Raw genomic sequence first — 16,832 nt, forward strand, 5'->3', positions numbered from 1 at the left:
CACAAAAGGGGTTCACCGCAGCTGCAGAAGGTTGCCCATACGTGGCGATGTGCCCTGTCCTTGTTAACTTTGTCATGGATATGAGACATCATACTGTCCACCGGAACCACATACTGGGTGGGAGTTCTCATTGCCCATAGGAGATTCTATTGCGTTAGAGGGAGACTTCCATTGATGGGGATGGTGTTTCACGGTCCGCAGTCAGTTCACATCGGGTGTGAGGGAGAATCAGACTGTCGGTGGGGAGGTGTGTACTGGCCATGAAGGAACTCACCCTGCCCAGGGAGTATTTTCTGCTGTAGTGAGAGGGGCCTCTGCTGTCCCATTCAGGAACGTCTTGGCTATGGTGCGTTTACAATGTTCACAGAGGAGGGGCGCCTGGGTGGCTCAGTCGGTTGTCTGTCCCTTGGTTTCCACTCAGGTCACGATCTCACGGTCATGGCATCGAGCCCCACATCTGGCTCCATGCTCTGTGAGGAGCCTGCTTGTCCCTCTCCCTCTGCTCCTCTCTCTCACTTTTTCTCTCTCGTAAATAAATAAAATCTACCAAAAAACCCCACAAAAACCAGTGTCCACAGAGGAATCCTCACTGTTTATTGGAGTTACACCATGCCTGAAGGAGACCTGTCCATGGGAATTCATACTGTCTAAGGCCTATTTTCCCTGTCATCAAGGAAAGGTGTGCACAGTGAGCCGTGCCCTGCCCCTGGGAGAATTACATAAACTGTAGTTAACTTAGTTCTACAGTTCACTGCAATTACACTGTCCCGCGAAGCGGCGGGCGGGGGTGGGGGGTGATGTTGCAGGAAGCAGGATAGTACAGGCTTAGCCAGGCTGCTGGGGTCAAACCCAGCTAGGTGGGCTTCTTCCCCAGCTGTGTGACTTTGGGTGAGTCATTTCATCCCTCTGTGCTTCCATTTCTACATCTGTACAGGGATAATTGGGAAAAAAAAAAGAAAAAACAACCCACCTCGGCATAGGGTTGTAATGAATTAATATGTGCAAAGCATTTAAGACTGTCTCCAGCAGAGAATCTTGGCTATTAGTGTGATCGTTAGTATTCAGGAGGTTATCCCTGCCTGAAGAGTTTATGCTGTCTCAGTCTTACTGGTCACCTTGTCCGCAGTTTGTAGGCTGGTGGTGCTGCTGGTGGCGGCGGCAGTGTTTTGGGGAGGTTTTTCAGGGTTCAGCATATCTTTGGGGCATTTGTCAGTCTATCGGGAAGCATTACGGTCCAGTACTTGATGTCCCAGCTGTCACCATAGTTAACTGTGTTGCCTGGAACCTAACTTTCACTCTCCTCCTCTGAAAAATGAGGATCATTGGAGTACCTACCTGATAAAGTTGAGGTGACAATGAAATCTGATGTTGAATCCAGAGCCTTGCGTATAGTAAGTGCTCATTAAATAGGAGGGGTGCTTTTTTTTTTAAGATTGTATTTATTTATTTGACAGAGAGGGAGAGAGAGAGAGCACAAGCAGGGGAAGGAGCAGAGGGAGAGGGAGAAGCAGACTCCCCGCCGAGCAGGGAGCCCGATGCGGGGCTTGGTCCCAGGATCCTGGGATCATGACCTGAGCCGAAGACAGATGCTCAGCTCACTGAGCTACCCAGGCGTCCCAGACGGGCGCTTTTTATGTGGCTTATCCTGTGTTGGGCCCTGGAAAATCCTTGCCATTCACGAATTCACCATTTCTTTGTCTTTATTTGGGACCTCTTTGTCCTGTGACAGGTTACTCCACCCTTCAGGGACTCCTACTGTCTTAATACATGTGTGTGTTGAAGGACAGTTGGGTAACTTTTAATGGGAGAATTAGGACTTTGGGGAGGGGGTGGATAATATAATTTTATGAAGGTTACAAAGGCCTAGGGGGCTTAAATGGAATATGGGTTTTCTCCCTGTTTATGGAAAAGGGCTACATTATCAATGACTGAAAACTGACATAGTGACATTGAGGTTTATTGCAGCCATTGGATTTTTTAAAAGATTTTATTTATTTGAGAGAGAGAGAGAGAGAGAGAGAGAGTGCATGGGTGCCTGCACAAGCAGGGGGCGGGGCAGAGGGAGAGGGAGAGGCAGACTCCCCGCTGAGCACAGACACCCCCCACGTGGACCCCGATGTGGGGCTGAATCCCAGGACCCTGATATGGGGCTCGATCCCAGGACCCTGAGATCATGACCTCAGCTGAAGTCAGACGCTTAACCAGCTGAGCCACCCAGGCACCCCTACTGCAATCCTTGTGAAATCTACACTGTTCACTGAGTGGTCCACTGAGGCAGGCGGCACTGTCCACGTGAGGGCACAGTGCCCATGGGTTACACTGCATGAGGCCATGTGACTATGGGGCTACACTGTTCACATGAAAAGCCACACTGGTTATAGAAACGACCCTATTTATATGCTTGTCTTCACTGTGCATATGGGTTTACCCAGGTTGTACAAGTTGACCCTGTCGATAGAGGAATTCACATGTTCAACAAGCCACGCTGCCTCTATGGTGGGGCACACTAATGAGACTATACGCTATTTGTAGGGGGACCCACACTGTTTATTTGCTGCCTCACCATGTATATGGGGCTCACGCTGTTTATGAGAGTTACACTGGCAATATGAGGTTTACACCATTTATGTGGGTTGCCCTTTTATACGAGGCTCACAAAGTTTATGAAGGCTGGGCTGTTTGAATGGGGCTCCTATCATTTATGAGGGTTACCCTGTCTGTATGAGGTTTATGAGGGTCGTGCTGCCTCTACTGGGGTTCACGCTGTTTTTGAGCATTGCACTATTTGGGGTTTCCACTGTCCATATGAGAGCCACATTGCAAATGGGAGTTTCTATCAGTTATGGACATTGTTCTGTCTGTCTGATGGGTTCTGATTGTGGGGTTATACCAGCTGCACAGGGACTCAGTTCATTTCAGCAGATACATATTACCAGACTGTTCTATGACCCACCCCGGTGTAGGCTCCGGTGATAAAGCAGGGATGGAGGAGGGATTCAGATGACTAGCTAATACATTACAGTAATATATATCACTTGAGAAAAAGTGCTATGGAGAAAAACAGTGCATAGAAAGGACAGAGGGGTCAAGGAAGGGGGCTCCAATTTAAAACAGAGTGGTCAGGTATTGGGAAGGTGGTTTCTGAGTAAAAACCTGAAGGGGATGAAGGGCAGAGCTATGGATACTTCTGGGGTGAGGGGGAGCCTTCTGAGCAGATGGAACAGCCCTGGCAAAATCCCTGAGGCAGGCATCTGCCTGGCCTGTTCAAGGAATTGCAAAGAGGCTGGAGTGAAGCTGGCACAGAAATGGAGGGGAAAGGTGGGAAGTGAAGTCAGGGAGGAAGGGCCCTGCTGGTCACTACAGGGAGTTGGCTTTTACTCCCAGGGAACAGAGGATTTGGGGCAGCACAGGGACATCATGTGATTTACTAGAACCCCTTTGGCTGTGGGTGGGGCTCAAACCATAGGGGCTGGTGGCAGCCAGGAGAGAGTGAGGAGTCCCCAGACCAGGGGTGTGGTGGTGGTGGTGAAGAGGAACTTGATTCTGAAGCAGCTGAAAAGTAGAGTACATGGGAGTTCCTTTCTGATCAGATGACGGGTGAGGGAAAGTCAAGGAGGACTCCAGGGAATTCAGCCTGAGCAACTTGCAAGATGGCGCTGCAGGCGCCCAAAATGGGGAAGACTGAGGTGGGGACAGTTTGGGGGAGCTGAGGAAAACCGTTTTGACTTGGCAAGCTTGAGAAATCCCAATGGAGACACCGGTGAGTCAGTCTGATGTGTGAAGTTGGAGACCAGGGGTGAGTCCTATGCTGGAGAGAAATTTGGGTGGAATCAGCATGGAGATGGCATGTGAAAACATGGCGCTGGTGGAGATCACCAAGGGAATGAGCAATAGATGGAGGAGAGAGGAGGACCCAGGTCTGAGCCCGGGAGCCCTTTGGCAGTTCAAGTCAGGGAGCTGAAGAGGGGTGGTACTCTCTAATGGGGTTACATTTTTGTTTGGGGGCAGTCACTCTATTTAGGTGGCTACACTCTCTATATAGGGTGATTCATGTTATTTCGAAGGGGACTACAATACATCACTACGCAGTAGTGATGGCTCAGTGTTGCTTATTATAGGTGATAGGTAGGTTGCAACTATGATTTTCATCATCTGTACAGTTTCCTTTCCAGGAGTGAGGTCTGTGGAGTGTTGGGACTTCTCTGGGGACAGGTTCTGTCCATGCCTTAGCCTGACAGCAACAGGATAGTGTGTTATCTGTGTCAGGATGGTAAACTGGAACAAGAAGTGCTAGGTCCATGGGAGCAAGGGTGCCTTCACTGTCTAGAAAGAGTTCTTTTCTTCCCGGAGCATGACACTGTTTACTGTAGGCATGTCTTAGGTCTTCGTGAGAGACTGCACTTTTCACAAGCCCCAGGGGGGATCTGTGGAGATTTTTCACAGTGAACGGGAGCAGGGAGTGGAGTGTCCCTTTGTTCATTGGAATTGATATGGCCTTGGTTGGATGGCATATCTTTAAGGAATGACCAGTGGTGATGGGTCCACCTTCCCTGAGGATTGCTCTCAGCGTTCACGAGGCAAGTGAACTATCCAAAAGGGTCCACATTTCTGTGGTAGCGTCGCATCATCAATCGCTCAGTTGGTTACACTATCTGTGGATAGGTTTTCACAAACCACCAGAGGTCACACAACCCAAGGGACATTTTCACCAGGGATGCCCATTCTCTGTGATGGCTCAGACTCTACCACCAGGCATGCCCACCATCCATGATTGTACTTCATAGAAACAATAGGATTGAATTATCTGACTGGGTCAGGGTGGGATGAAGCCATTTCACACTGTCCGTACCCTGTTTATTGTGTACAGTTGGGAGTCTCTATACGGTGAGTCGTGCTTACATTATCCATGGGGTATATGGTTCATTCTGCTACTAATTTTTTTAAAGATTTTATTTATTTATTTGAGAGAGAGAGAATGAGAGATAGAGAGTACGAGGGGGAAGAGGGTCAGAGGGAGAAGCAGACTCCCCGCCAAGCAGGGAGCCCGATGCGGGACTCGATCCCAGGACTCCAGGATCATGACCCAAGCCGAAAGCAGTCGCTTAACCAACTGAGCCACCCAGGCGCCCTCTGCTACTAATTATTACCAGTATTTACTGCATACTTACTTCACATCCCCAATTTCTTAAAAAAAAAAAAGGTCATGTAGGATCTAATAATATTCCCGTTTTATAGATGAGGAAATTGAGGCTCAAAGAGGCAAACTCCCTTGCTCTATGTCACAGACAGGAAATAGCAAAGTTAGGGTTGCAACACAGGTCTCTCTTGTCGGTGGGAGTGTGGGATCACTGAAGTTGTTACAGACCTATTATCTTTGAAACTCTGCATTGTCTTTTTCTTGGGGGGGGGGACAGTAGAGGTGTTAGTAAAGCATAGTGGCGAAGGGGGGTGGTTTCAAATGGGATAGGTCGGGTTTGAATCCTGACTCCCAACACTTCCTGGCTGTAGGACTTTGGCAGACTGATTTCCCCTCTGAGCCTCACCTTCTTAATCTGTAAATGGGGATAACAATAGTAACTTCCCTCTTTGGGGTTTTGTGAGCATCAAATGACAAGATGCCCCATACAATGCTTGGCCCAGTGCCTGGCACATCGTGAGCCCTAGGAATTCGGGAGCTGTTATAATAACAATGATGGTGATTATTATTGCTGGACCACAGTGCTCCCAGAGGGTTACAATATCCGTGGGGGAGCTGCACTGTCCGTAGGCAAGGTTACATAATTCCCCAGGGAGGTGATGCTTCTCTGGAGGCTTTGGTCTCCACAGAGGAAGAGGCTAGAGACTTCTTCTGAGGCGATGGTGAGAGACTGTTCTAATGCATCTAGGAACCCGCCGTGGGTTAGAGCCCTAAGAAGATAGAGTCTGACCCTGCTGGCTTTCCCTCCCTGTGGCTTGTCTCTCCCGGCCCATCTTCTCAGTTTCAGTTTCTCTGAGCATCACCCCCCAACCCCTGCAATATTCCCCTCCTTTGGTACCTCGGAGTCTTCTCTGAAACTGTCTCCACGCTCGGTCTGTGGATATTGCTTCTATTTGCCCTCTCTACCCTGCTGCCGGCTCCAACTAGCCATCTGATCAGCGCTGATTTCCTGTTTCCTGAAGCCTCAGGCTCCTTCTTCCATCCCTCCCTGCTGCGGAGAACAGACTTAACACTGCCCTACGCACTGGCCTTCATCCTTAAGCCCTACCTTCCTCTCTCCTGGCGACCCCCCAGTGCCCCTTGGGAGCACATTTGTTCAGACTTTGGTCGCCCCCTCGCATCCTGGCCCCACCTCCGGAACCCCTGCGCTGGTGGTGGAGGTGGGGGTACCTCTGACGCCAGCCGCGTCCTTAGAACAGCTGCAGCCTGGGGATGGAGTGGGGGGATGCTACCGAATGCATTCTCTCAGGTCACTTCCTCCGCAGCTGGGACTGGGGATATCTGGAAGGCCAAGACCCCATCCCCGGAGGAACGGAGGGCACAGCCGCCTCCCCATTTCCGATTCTGGGAAATGCCTCCCACCCATTCCACCCCACCCCTGGACAGCTGCCCCCATTCAGGCTAAGGGCTATGGGGGGGGGGGCAGTAGGGTAAGGCCAGGGTGGGAAATGTTGTGGTCTTGATCAACCCCCAAGGTCTTGACCCCGCCCCCTTGCAGTGAAGATTCTGCCCCCTCCCGAAAGGTCCAGGCCTTTCAAAAGTTTCTGACCCCCCTCCATGTGCCCCCCCACCCCGCCCTCTTACAGGCTCCCAAAAGAAACTCTGGATTCTGCAGTGGGCAGGAGAGGAGGAGGGGCGGCAGGTCGCGAGTGCCAAGGACTTAAGTTATCTGCAGACTTGGAGCCTCGGAAAAGGGTCATGACCCCCAGGACCCCATCCCACCCCCGCCCCCTCCTTCCTTCCTCCCCCGCCGCGCGGCCCCTTTAAGCCCGGAGCCGGCCGGTCCTCAGTGGCTGCGCGCCGGCGAGTGTGTGTGTGAGTGCGCGGGGAGGGGGCGGGCGCAGTGTCTCCATGGCGACGCGGCGGTGACGTCGCCGGCCGGGGGGCGTGGGCGTCCCGGCCCCGGAGTGCGATATTAACCCGGGAGGCGGCGGCGGGGAGGGGAGAGGCTCTGAGAGGCGAGGCCGGGTGAAGCGCCGAGGGCGGCCCGACGGGCGCGGGACGGGACGGGGCAGCGCGGGCGCCGGGAGCTGCGGCCCGGAGTCGGGGCGCCTCGCCCCGGGCCCCCCAGCATGAAGACCCCGGCGGACACAGGTGGGGGCGGGGGCAGCACGTGTGGGGGAGACTTGTTGCCCCGGGAAACCAGGCGGAGAAACTTTGGGGGGGCTGGGGGGTTCCGGGGTAGCCCGAGTGATCCCCAGTTCCGGGGGACCCCCGAGCACTCGAGACCTGTTGCTTCTCGTGGCGCAAGCGAGGGGTGCTGCACGGGACCCCCAATTTCTGGGTCCGGGAGGAGTGGTGTGGGTGCAACGAGTCCTGGTCCTCTCCCTGCTGGATCCCGAAAGCTGGGTTCTCCCCCACTCCCGGGATCACGGGGGTGGCGGGGTCCCTCCCCGCCGCTCTGTCACGTTGCACTCTGGGGGCCGGGACGTGTGTGGGGCGTGTGGGGGGGCCTGTCCACGGGGCCCGCTATTCCCGGTTCCGCGCTGCGTGGTCCGGCCCATGACCTTCACGGCGGCGCGTGCCCCGCACCGGCTTAGAAGGGGATACGGGATGGCTTCTAGGAGGAGGGCGTGATTGGGGAGCCCAAGACTCGGGGTCCGGGCTGCGCCGCCCCTCCCCCGCCCGTCTCCGCCGACTCCTCGCTCCCCCGCCCGCGCCGAGTCGCAAAGTTCCAAAGCGCAGCCCGAACGTTCGAAAAAGGAACTTTTTGTTTCCGACCTTAGAACGCGCGGCTTTAAGGTGGCTCCGGGGAGACCAGGGTACCCTCCACCCGCGCCGCCGGGGCCCCGGGGTTGAGGAGGGTGGGGAAGGTGGGGGGGGGGACGCGGAGGCTCCCCCTTCACCCCCCCCTTCCTCATCCAGCGCTTGTCTTTCAACCGGCCGTCTTTTCTCTCCGCCCCCCCTCTTCCCCGCCAACTTGCTCCTCCTTAAGGGGCCAAGGTTCCCCTCCCCCCCTCCGTCGGCGGGCGGGGGGCAGCGGGATTAACCCCCCTCCCACTCGGACTTTCCCCCCACCCCTCCCCCGCCGCCCCCGGGCTCGCGCGGGCTGGACTTTGCGCCCGGGCGCGCTGGGGGGAGGGGTCCCAGCCGCCCCCTGCCCGTCTACCCCGTCGGAATCCGGCCCGGGGCGGGGACGGGGGAGGGGGAAGGGGGCCGGGCGCCGCTGTTCAAACTTGTTTCCTTCCCCCGGCGGCGGCCGCGGCTAGGGCTCCTGTGTGCGGGTGTGTGCCCCGACCGGCCCACCCACCCCGCCCCCCCTCCGCTCGGCGGGTGGGGGCGGCTCTTAAAGGGCTCGGAGCCGTGCTCCGGCGCCTGGGGATTGGGGCCGAGGAGGGGGGCAGGGGGGTGGGGCAGGGGTGCGGAGTGCTGTAGGGTCAGTCACGTGCGTCCCACATACTCTCTGGCTCCCACAGGCTCCAGGGCCCCTGGGCCTTGGGGGCAGCAGGAGCCTCCCCTCGCCCGGGGAGGGGGCCTAGGCGCCCAGACAACCCCGCCTCGTCTTCCCTCCCTGCTACGGGCCTTCGCCTGGTGGGACCGGCTGGGCCGCTCCCCTAACCCTGTCTTGGGGCCGAGCCGCGTGTGGGTTCTCCGGCTGGGGGAAGGGGCGGGGGCCTGGAATGGCTTCCCGATCGACCCATCGGTGCGTCTGTCCGTCCGCACGCCCCTCCATCCGATCCTCCATCCCGGCCCCTCTCCTCTCTGCCGCGGCTGTTTCCCACTTCCTGTTTTCTTCCCGGCTCTGGCGCCACCGAGGGCTGCCTGGAGTGGGGGAGGTGGTAGGGCCCCCCAGGAGGTCGGCGTGTTCTTCCTCTACCACCACCCCTCCCTTCCGACCCCCATAGTCTCTTTAAAAAAAGTTTGGCCAGTCATGTGAATTTGGGGGGTGCCCAGGAGTTCTGCCCCCCCCTCATTTCCAGTCTGTCTGGGAGAATCCCTACCCCGCCTCTGGGACCCAGGTGTGCCTTCTGGGACCCTGCCATACCAACCCTTCCTGTCTGTCTGCTGCCGCCTCTCCACCCTGTCTCAAAATGTCCTGAGGACCTCTCTGTGTCAGCTGCCTGCTCCCTGTTTCACCGTCCCCCCATGCTCCAGAGGTCCTGCTCCCCCAAGCTTTCTTGGTGCAGGCCCGGTGGTTCCCTGTTTAAGCACGTGGACCCATACACAACACACTCACACATGCTCCCCTTGCCCGTGCCTGGCTCCTGGCTCCAAGGCCTGGGGAACAGAGCCCCATTGAGACACCCTGACGTCACCCCCGCTCTTCTCCCCCCAAAGCCAGGAACAGGCCCTCATGTATGCCATGTCCGATGAGGAAAGCTGGGTTGGGGTGGACCTGGGAGTGGCGAGGGTCCCTGCCTGGAGTGGGATCCAGGGTCGTAGCCCTGAAGGGGGTCTCCCTCAGGGAGGGGGGGTTAACAAGGTGGCCTGGGACAGCCCCCGGAATGCAGCGTGAGGCCTTTCCAGAGCCCCCCACCTCCCTTTCGAGTTCCCTTTGTGTTGCATGTAGTCTCTCTCACTCCTTCTCTTCTGCAAAGTTTATTTTTAGCCTCCTGCTCCCCCGCTCCCAGGACTGTCGCTGCACACACGTTGCCTGGTTACCGGGACAAGGAGGCTGGGGCGGGTGGGCTGGGAAGGGTGGCTTTAATTTTGGGGGGGGAGGATGGAAGTCAGTATACCCCCCCCAACTCCAGACTGCTGTCTCAGGGGCTTCGCCTCCCCCCCCCCCCAACACACACACTCCTGGGTCTGAGAGCCAGATTGGGGCTTAGGTGGGAGAAGCACAGAGCTTGGTGCCCTCGGTGGGGGGTAGGAGCTTTTTGGAGGGTTCAGAGGGTACATGGAGCTAGTGACTTGGTAACTTGGATTCCCAAGGGCCTCTGAGCTCTGAGGAAGACCCTGGGACCTGGATTCTCGAGCAGGGTGAGGATAATGGGGTGAACACCTGGATTCCTGTGAGAGGGATGGGGCTTCGGATGCTGGGATCTATGAAAGGCATTGTTGGGGGCTGTCACTTCTGAATGGAACAGGGGCTGCTGGTGTGGGACTCTGGGTCTGTGACCAGCTGGAGGTCATATCCTTGGAGCCCTAAGGGGCTGGTTTGAGGCTGGGATTTCTGAATTGGGCAGGGACTATGTGGGGAATGCTGGCCATCCCATTCTACCCAAGGCCAGGGCTCAGGAAGCTGGGTCACTGTAGGGGAGAGTCAGCTCTGGATTTAGAAGGAGTCGTCCCTATGGCAGTAAGAACTGCTGAACCCATGTCCCCAAGGGGAAGGATCCCCTGTTGGGAGTTGAGACTGTGGTGGAGTCTTTGAGGGAGGCTTAGCATTGCCCCAGGCCTGGTTGGTACCTGCTTGAGCTGGGGCTTGAGCCAGGGCCAGGGGCCAGAGGCTCACCGTGCAGCCTGACTGGGACTAGGGACCCCGCCCATCCTTAGCTGTCCACCTTGGCCTTCTCCCTCTGGTGGCACCAGGGCCCCTGCCCTGCCTCCCCCTCCTTCTCTTCCTCCCCTTCCCTCCTCCCACCCCTCCATTACCGGCTGCCTAGTGCTGAATTATTGATGGCCCCTGATTACCCGGGGGTTTGGGAAATGACAACCGCAGCCCCCCCACCCCAGGCTGCCCACCCCCTCCAGGGACCAGCCAGCCCACCACCAACCTCTACCCAAGGTTAATGCTGGGGGCGGGTAGGCAGGTGGGCAGGGAAGAAGCTGAGAATGAGAAGGCGGAAGGGGGGAACAGGCTGCATCATTTGCCTGCTCAGTCTCCAGGCCTGGGCTGGGGCCTTCCAGCCAGGTTGTGTCCATGTGCCTGGGTCCGGGGAGGGCAGTGCTGCACAGAGGGTCTAGGGCTTGGGGGTGGGGGCTGTACTCAGACAGTCTGGGTTTCACTCTCCAGGGAAGACAGAAGCCTCTGTGTGTGCAAGCGCTGACCTCATCGTCAACCAACCACCCCACCCCTCCTGGTCCTTTTAAGAAAAAAAAAAAAAAATCATTGGGTCCTGGGGTGGGAGTAGGGCTCTGGTAGGTTTTGGGAGGGAGACAGTGTTATGTTCCCAGGAGGGGACTGGAGCTGTGGGGTGAGTTGGGGGAGGGGTATAACTGGCCCTGAATGGGAGTTGGGGGGGTTGGGGGGGTGCACCCCAACCCGGCTGGCCACGTGTGCCCCTTCCTGCCCCTCCCCCACTGGCAGGCCTGCCCGCCGGCCTGGCTTGGTGCCTGGCCCCCTGGCACTGGCCCCGGGACCCGCCGCCGACGGTTTCCTGTTTCTCCCGGTGTCGCTGGAGCAGGCTCCAGCTTCCCTTCCCCCCCAGCTCCTGTCTAGCCCCCTCACACACAGACACACACTGTCTCCCTCTAACTTCAGGTCCTGACTTGGCGGAGGGGAGACGGATTTCCCCATGTGGAGGGCGGGGTAGGAGGGTGGACCCTGGGAGGGGACCCGGAGCGTTGGACTTGGCGTCCTGACCCGGGGCCACTCCCCTGCCTCCTGTCCCCAGGGTTTGCCTTCCCGGATTGGGCCTACAAGCCGGAGTCGTCCCCTGGCTCGAGGCAGATCCAGCTGTGGCACTTTATCCTGGAGCTGCTGCGGAAGGAGGAGTACCAGGGGGTCATCGCCTGGCAGGGGGACTACGGGGAATTCGTCATCAAGGACCCCGATGAAGTGGCTCGGCTCTGGGGCGTCCGCAAGTGCAAGCCTCAGATGAATTATGACAAGCTGAGCCGGGCCCTGCGGTGAGGAGGGGCCGAAGCCCCTGGGCCGCTGCGGGTAGCCCTCACTGGTTGGGGAGCCTGTAACCCATGGGAAGAGGCTCTGGGTTTGATCCTCTGCCAAATCATAGCTGTGTGACCATGGATGGGCAAGTCCTAAGCCTCCTCTGAGCACCTCTGTCCCATAGAGGTGTCCTGAGGAGAGACTGCAGTCCTGGGTGTGGCCTCTGGTCTGGTCCCAGACCTGAGGGGAGAGCTAGGTCCGTTCTTCCGGGTCCTTGGTTTCTCTTGCGTGGCCCAGGTTTCTTGGTCCCTCTCTGTGAGCAGCACCTGACCCGGGTCAAGGAATGAGGTCTAGACTGGGGTCCGGTGTGACCAGTCATCCGATGTGTTTCTGTGCCCACAGCTATTACTACAACAAACGCATTCTGCACAAGACCAAGGGGAAACGGTTCACCTACAAGTTCAACTTCAACAAACTGGTGCTGGTTAACTACCCTTTCATCGATGTGGGGTTGGCTGGTGAGTTAACTAGGGCGGGTGTGCTGGGCCTCAGAGGGAGAAGGGGATGTGCCTCTGGGTCCAGGCTGGGCCACGGGCCTTGACAACGACGTCTCCCCTCTCCCGCAGGGGGGGCAGTGCCCCAGAGTGCCCCGCCAGTGCCGTCGGGTGGCAGCCACTTCCGCTTCCCTCCCTCAACGCCCTCCGAGGTGCTGTCCCCCACCGAGGACCCCCGCTCACCACCGGCCTGCTCTTCCTCCTCATCTTCCCTCTTCTCGGCTGTGGTGGCCCGGCGCCTGGGCCGGGGCTCCGTCAGTGACTGTAGCGATGGCACGTCAGAGCTGGAAGAGCCGCTGGGAGAGGACCCCCGGGCCCGGCCGCCAGGCCCTCCGGAGCTGGGGGCCTTCCGCGGGCCCCCGCTGGCACGCCTGCCCCATGACCCTGGCGTCTTCCGCGTCTACCCCCGGCCCCGGGGTGGCCCCGAGCCCCTGAGTCCCTTCCCTGTGTCGCCTCTGGCTGGGCCTGGCTCCCTGCTTCCCCCTCAGCTCTCACCGGCTCTGCCCATGACACCCACTCACCTGGCCTACACTCCCTCACCCACGCTGAGCCCTATGTACCCCAGTGGTGGCGGGGGCCCCAGCGGCTCAGGGGGAGGCTCCCACTTCTCCTTCAGCCCTGAGGACATGAAACGGTACCTGCAGGCCCACACCCAAAGCGTCTACAACTACCACCTCAGTCCCCGCGCCTTCCTGCACTACCCTGGGCTGGTGGTGCCCCAGCCCCAGCGCCCTGACAAGTGCCCGCTGCCGCCCATGGCGCCCGAGACCCCACCGGTCCCCTCCTCAGCCTCGTCCTCCTCTTCCTCCTCTTCCTCCCCATTCAAGTTTAAGCTCCAGCCGCCCCCGCTGGGACGGCGGCAGCGGGCGGCCGGGGAGAAGGCTCCGGTGGGTGCTGACAAGAGTGGCGGCGGCGGTGGCGGCAGCGCGGGCGGGCTGGCCGAGGGTGCCGGGGCGGGGGCGCTGGCCCCGCCGCCGCCGCAGATCAAGGTGGAGCCCATCTCGGAAGGCGAGTCGGAGGAAGTGGAGGTGACTGACATCAGCGACGAAGATGAGGAAGATGGGGAGGTGTTCAAGACCCCTCGTGCCCCACCTGCACCCCCCAAGCCCGAGCCTGGCGAGGCACCCGGGGCAGCACAGTGCATGCCCCTCAAGCTGCGCTTTAAGCGGCGCTGGAGCGAAGACTGTCGCCTGGAGGGGGGTGGGGGCCCCACTGGGGGCCTGGAGGATGAGGGTGAGGACAAGAAGGTGCGTGGGGAGGGGCCCGGGGAGGCCGGGGGACCCCTCACCCCGAGGCGAGTGAGCTCTGACCTCCAGCATGCTACAGCCCAGCTCTCTCTGGAGCATCGAGATTCCTGAGGGCTGTGGGCAGGGGGCCCGGGTCCCCCCACCTCCCATGCTTCTTTTGCTGCCTTAACCACCCCCCCCCCCAAGCCCTGGAGGTGAGGACAGCTCTGGTGTCTTCCCTGCCTCCTCCCCTTTCCTGCCCCCACGTTTTGTATAAAACTTTTAATTTTCTTTTTTTTTAATGGTGAGGGTGGGTGGGTGCCCAGGGCTGGGGGCTTTCCCCTATCTGTGGGTTTCTAAGCTCCAGGCAAAGTGGTGGTGGGGGGTTGGGGGGGGAGTTGAGGGGGCCACCTCCATTCTGGGGAATTTATATTTGAACTGAGGCCCTGGCCTCGATGCCCAGGAACGTTTTTTATTACAATCGCTTAGGAAGTAAAAGCCTTGTCTCCCTCCCTGTTTTCTGCCTCCTGTCCCTGTCCCTGTCCCTGTCCCTGTCTACTCCCGGCCATCCTCAGCCCCGATCCTGCCTTCCCTGCCCCTCCAGGGGCCCTGAGTGCCTGGGTTTCTCATACCCCACAGGGTTGCAGCAGGGGAGGGAGGGACATTTTATGATGAACCAAAAATTCCATGTTGGGGGGTGGGGGGTAGAGGAGGGGGAGGGGTGCCGCCCATAGGCCACAAATCTCTACAAGTGCCTGCTATTCCTCTCCCACCCCCTACCCCAGCACTGGTCCAACCCCTTCACCCCCAGCTGCTCCTAGGACTAGCCCACAGGCAGGCGGGTGGGGGGGGGTGAGAAGGGGGTGCCCTGAAACCAAACTGGAAGCCCCCTCTGCCTCCTAGCTGGGGCCCCTGGGGTGGGGGTCTGTGGTCAAGCCTTATTCTGTATTGGGGGTGGAGGGTGGGGGGGGGAGGGAAGTTGGGGGGCTGCTGGAGAATGTATTCAAAACAATAAAACTTTGGACCTTTGGATGAGGTGATCTGTCCTGGGTGCTGGGTACAATCACCACGAGGTCTCAGCCTTTGATTCAGAGACAGGAGTCTAGACTGGCCCTCCAGGGGATCTATGGCCAGAGGGTCTAACCCCATCTGAATGGGTCCAATCCAGGCCTGGGAAATGATCTGACCCCAGAGGCACATAACCCCCAGGGCCTGATGATAAAGGTCTCAGGCATCCTCTGGCCCTCTGACCACTCCCGTATTCTGTGGGGTTCCCCTGGTCCTTGAAACCACGCTATTGCCCTTGCTCTTCCGATCACCTGAACTGCCTTTCCTTTCTGCTGCTGTGTATTCCTGTCTGTGTCCCTGTGGCTTGGAGTGGGACTTCGGCCAACAGGCCTGCAGGGTCTCTTGAAATGTAGAGCTTCCACCGTTCCTTAGTCGTCTTTCTGTCAAACCGAGGGAACGTCGTCCGCCAGCAAATTGAGAAGGGACAGGTTTAATCCTAGTTGCTACTGATTGACTTGCCGTGTGCCCAGTGCCTGACACCTAGTTAGCTGCAGCGCCTTATCTCCCACATCCAGCAAGGTGGGGGCAAGTGGCTCCGTTAAGTGACTTGTCCAAGGCCCTATGCGCAGGCAGGACTCGAAATGAGGTCTGTTTCTAAAGCCCATGTTCCTCCTAAGGCCAGTATGGTTGGATCTAGACAAAGGTCTCCAGATCATAGGCTCTGAAAGGTGAGCTCCTAAAGCTAGCAGCGCAGGTTGGAGAGCTTGATTTCAGGGGTGAAAGAATCAGGAGGAATTCAAGCCGAAAGGGTCCTTAGGGACAGCCCAACCCCTTCAGAGCAGGTGAGGTGCCAGAGGCCCAGAGAGAGGAAGGAGTTTCCCTAAGGCCACACAGTGAAGAAATGGAGTGGGAATGGAGGACTCAGGCCTGTTGGACTGGCTTCACGGAGAAACTCCACCCTGCACAAGTCTGAGGGGGAAGAAACTGGCAGCTCCTATCTACTCAGGCTTCACCCTCATTTCCTGCCAGCCCAGGGTGGGTGGTCCCAGATGATGTCGATTGGCAGTGAAGAGAGGATCCAGGGCTGGGGTACTGGCAGGAAACCGAGGCTCCCTTGGCAGGCTGCGGGCAACTGCTCCCTCTCCTGGGTGATGTAAGTCACTCCCTGGGGTGGGGGCCACTGGGCTATTTCTGGAAGTTGGGATGAGGCATGTCTCCTGGCAACATAGATGCAACGGAGTTGGTGGTTGGTGGTGTGATGGAGAAAGGGGGATGTTATCACTGGGGGGAGGAGGGAGGACCCAGACTAGGAGTCTCAGCCCGATTCCAGTGCCTTCAGAGCACCTCTAACCAGGTCTAATGCGGATTAAAAAGTGCTCAGCTCCAGAACTGCTCTCCAGGTCAGACCACAGCCCAGCCAGACTTGTTGCCCCCAATTTTGACCCAGTGGGATGTCACAGGTGGCATCTCCCCCGTCTTGAAAACTCCAGCGGCTCCTCTAATCTTTAATGACTCACCTAAGCCTATTCAGTTTCTGCAAGACCACACCCTGGCTCCCTTCTACATCCCAGGATCTCGGATTCCAAACAGAAAGCCCTTTATAGAGCTCACAACACTTCATCAATTAATTCATCCTTTCAGAGACTCTCTTCATGCCTATAACCCCCAGCACTCCCCTCCCCCAGCCCCCCCAGGCCTCCGAAGCTCCTCCCTGATGCTTCTTAAACATCGCTCACCCCTTCGGGTCCCTCAGAGATCCCCTCAATCAGCAGTAGTTTCTTGGTATCCCACAGACCTTTTAAAAACGCTCCAAATCCCCAGTCACTTCTCCACTGGACCCCAGTAAGACCCCTTACCTCTCCACGGACTCCCCTGAGCACCTCCAGACACCCACAGGCCCCTCATAGACACTTACTATCTGCCCTAGCACCCCTCAACAAACGTTCTCGCCCCTGCAAACATCCTGGTAAGATTCCCTCAGATGGTCGCCCTCAGACTCCCACGGACCTCAGTCCCCTCTTGGCGGTTGCCCACGAGCCGTCCACTGCGCGTGTGCCATGAGTTCTGTCCGTTAAGTAACCGCCCCCGTCCCGCCCCCGCTCCGCTGCTCTTTTGGGCCTTGTTGGTCCAGT

The 16,832-nt window shown here is 58.1% G+C and overlaps 1 protein-coding gene across 2 annotated transcripts; it reads left to right on the forward strand.

The window, feature by feature from the left end:
• Positions 1-3,612: 3,612 nt before the first annotated feature.
• Positions 3,613-14,640, forward strand: ERF (ETS2 repressor factor). 2 transcript variants are annotated; one of them, XM_027620142.2, is made up of 4 exons: positions 3,613-3,760; positions 11,698-11,932; positions 12,315-12,430; positions 12,539-14,640. In XM_027620142.2, exons 2-4 carry the CDS (start codon positions 11,901-11,903, stop codon positions 13,822-13,824), a joined length of 1,434 nt encoding a protein of 477 aa, XP_027475943.1. In that variant the 5' UTR covers positions 3,613-3,760; positions 11,698-11,900; the 3' UTR covers positions 13,825-14,640. The 2 variants fall into 2 exon arrangements, with proteins under 2 accessions (XP_027475943.1, XP_027475942.1); XM_027620141.2 differs by lacking the exon at positions 3,613-3,760 and adding an exon at positions 7,130-7,291.
• The last annotated feature ends 2,192 nt before the right edge of the window (positions 14,641-16,832 follow it).

Source organism: Zalophus californianus, chromosome 17 (genome assembly GCF_009762305.2).
Source record: "Zalophus californianus isolate mZalCal1 chromosome 17, mZalCal1.pri.v2, whole genome shotgun sequence".
Taxonomy (NCBI): Eukaryota; Metazoa; Chordata; class Mammalia; order Carnivora; family Otariidae; genus Zalophus; species Zalophus californianus.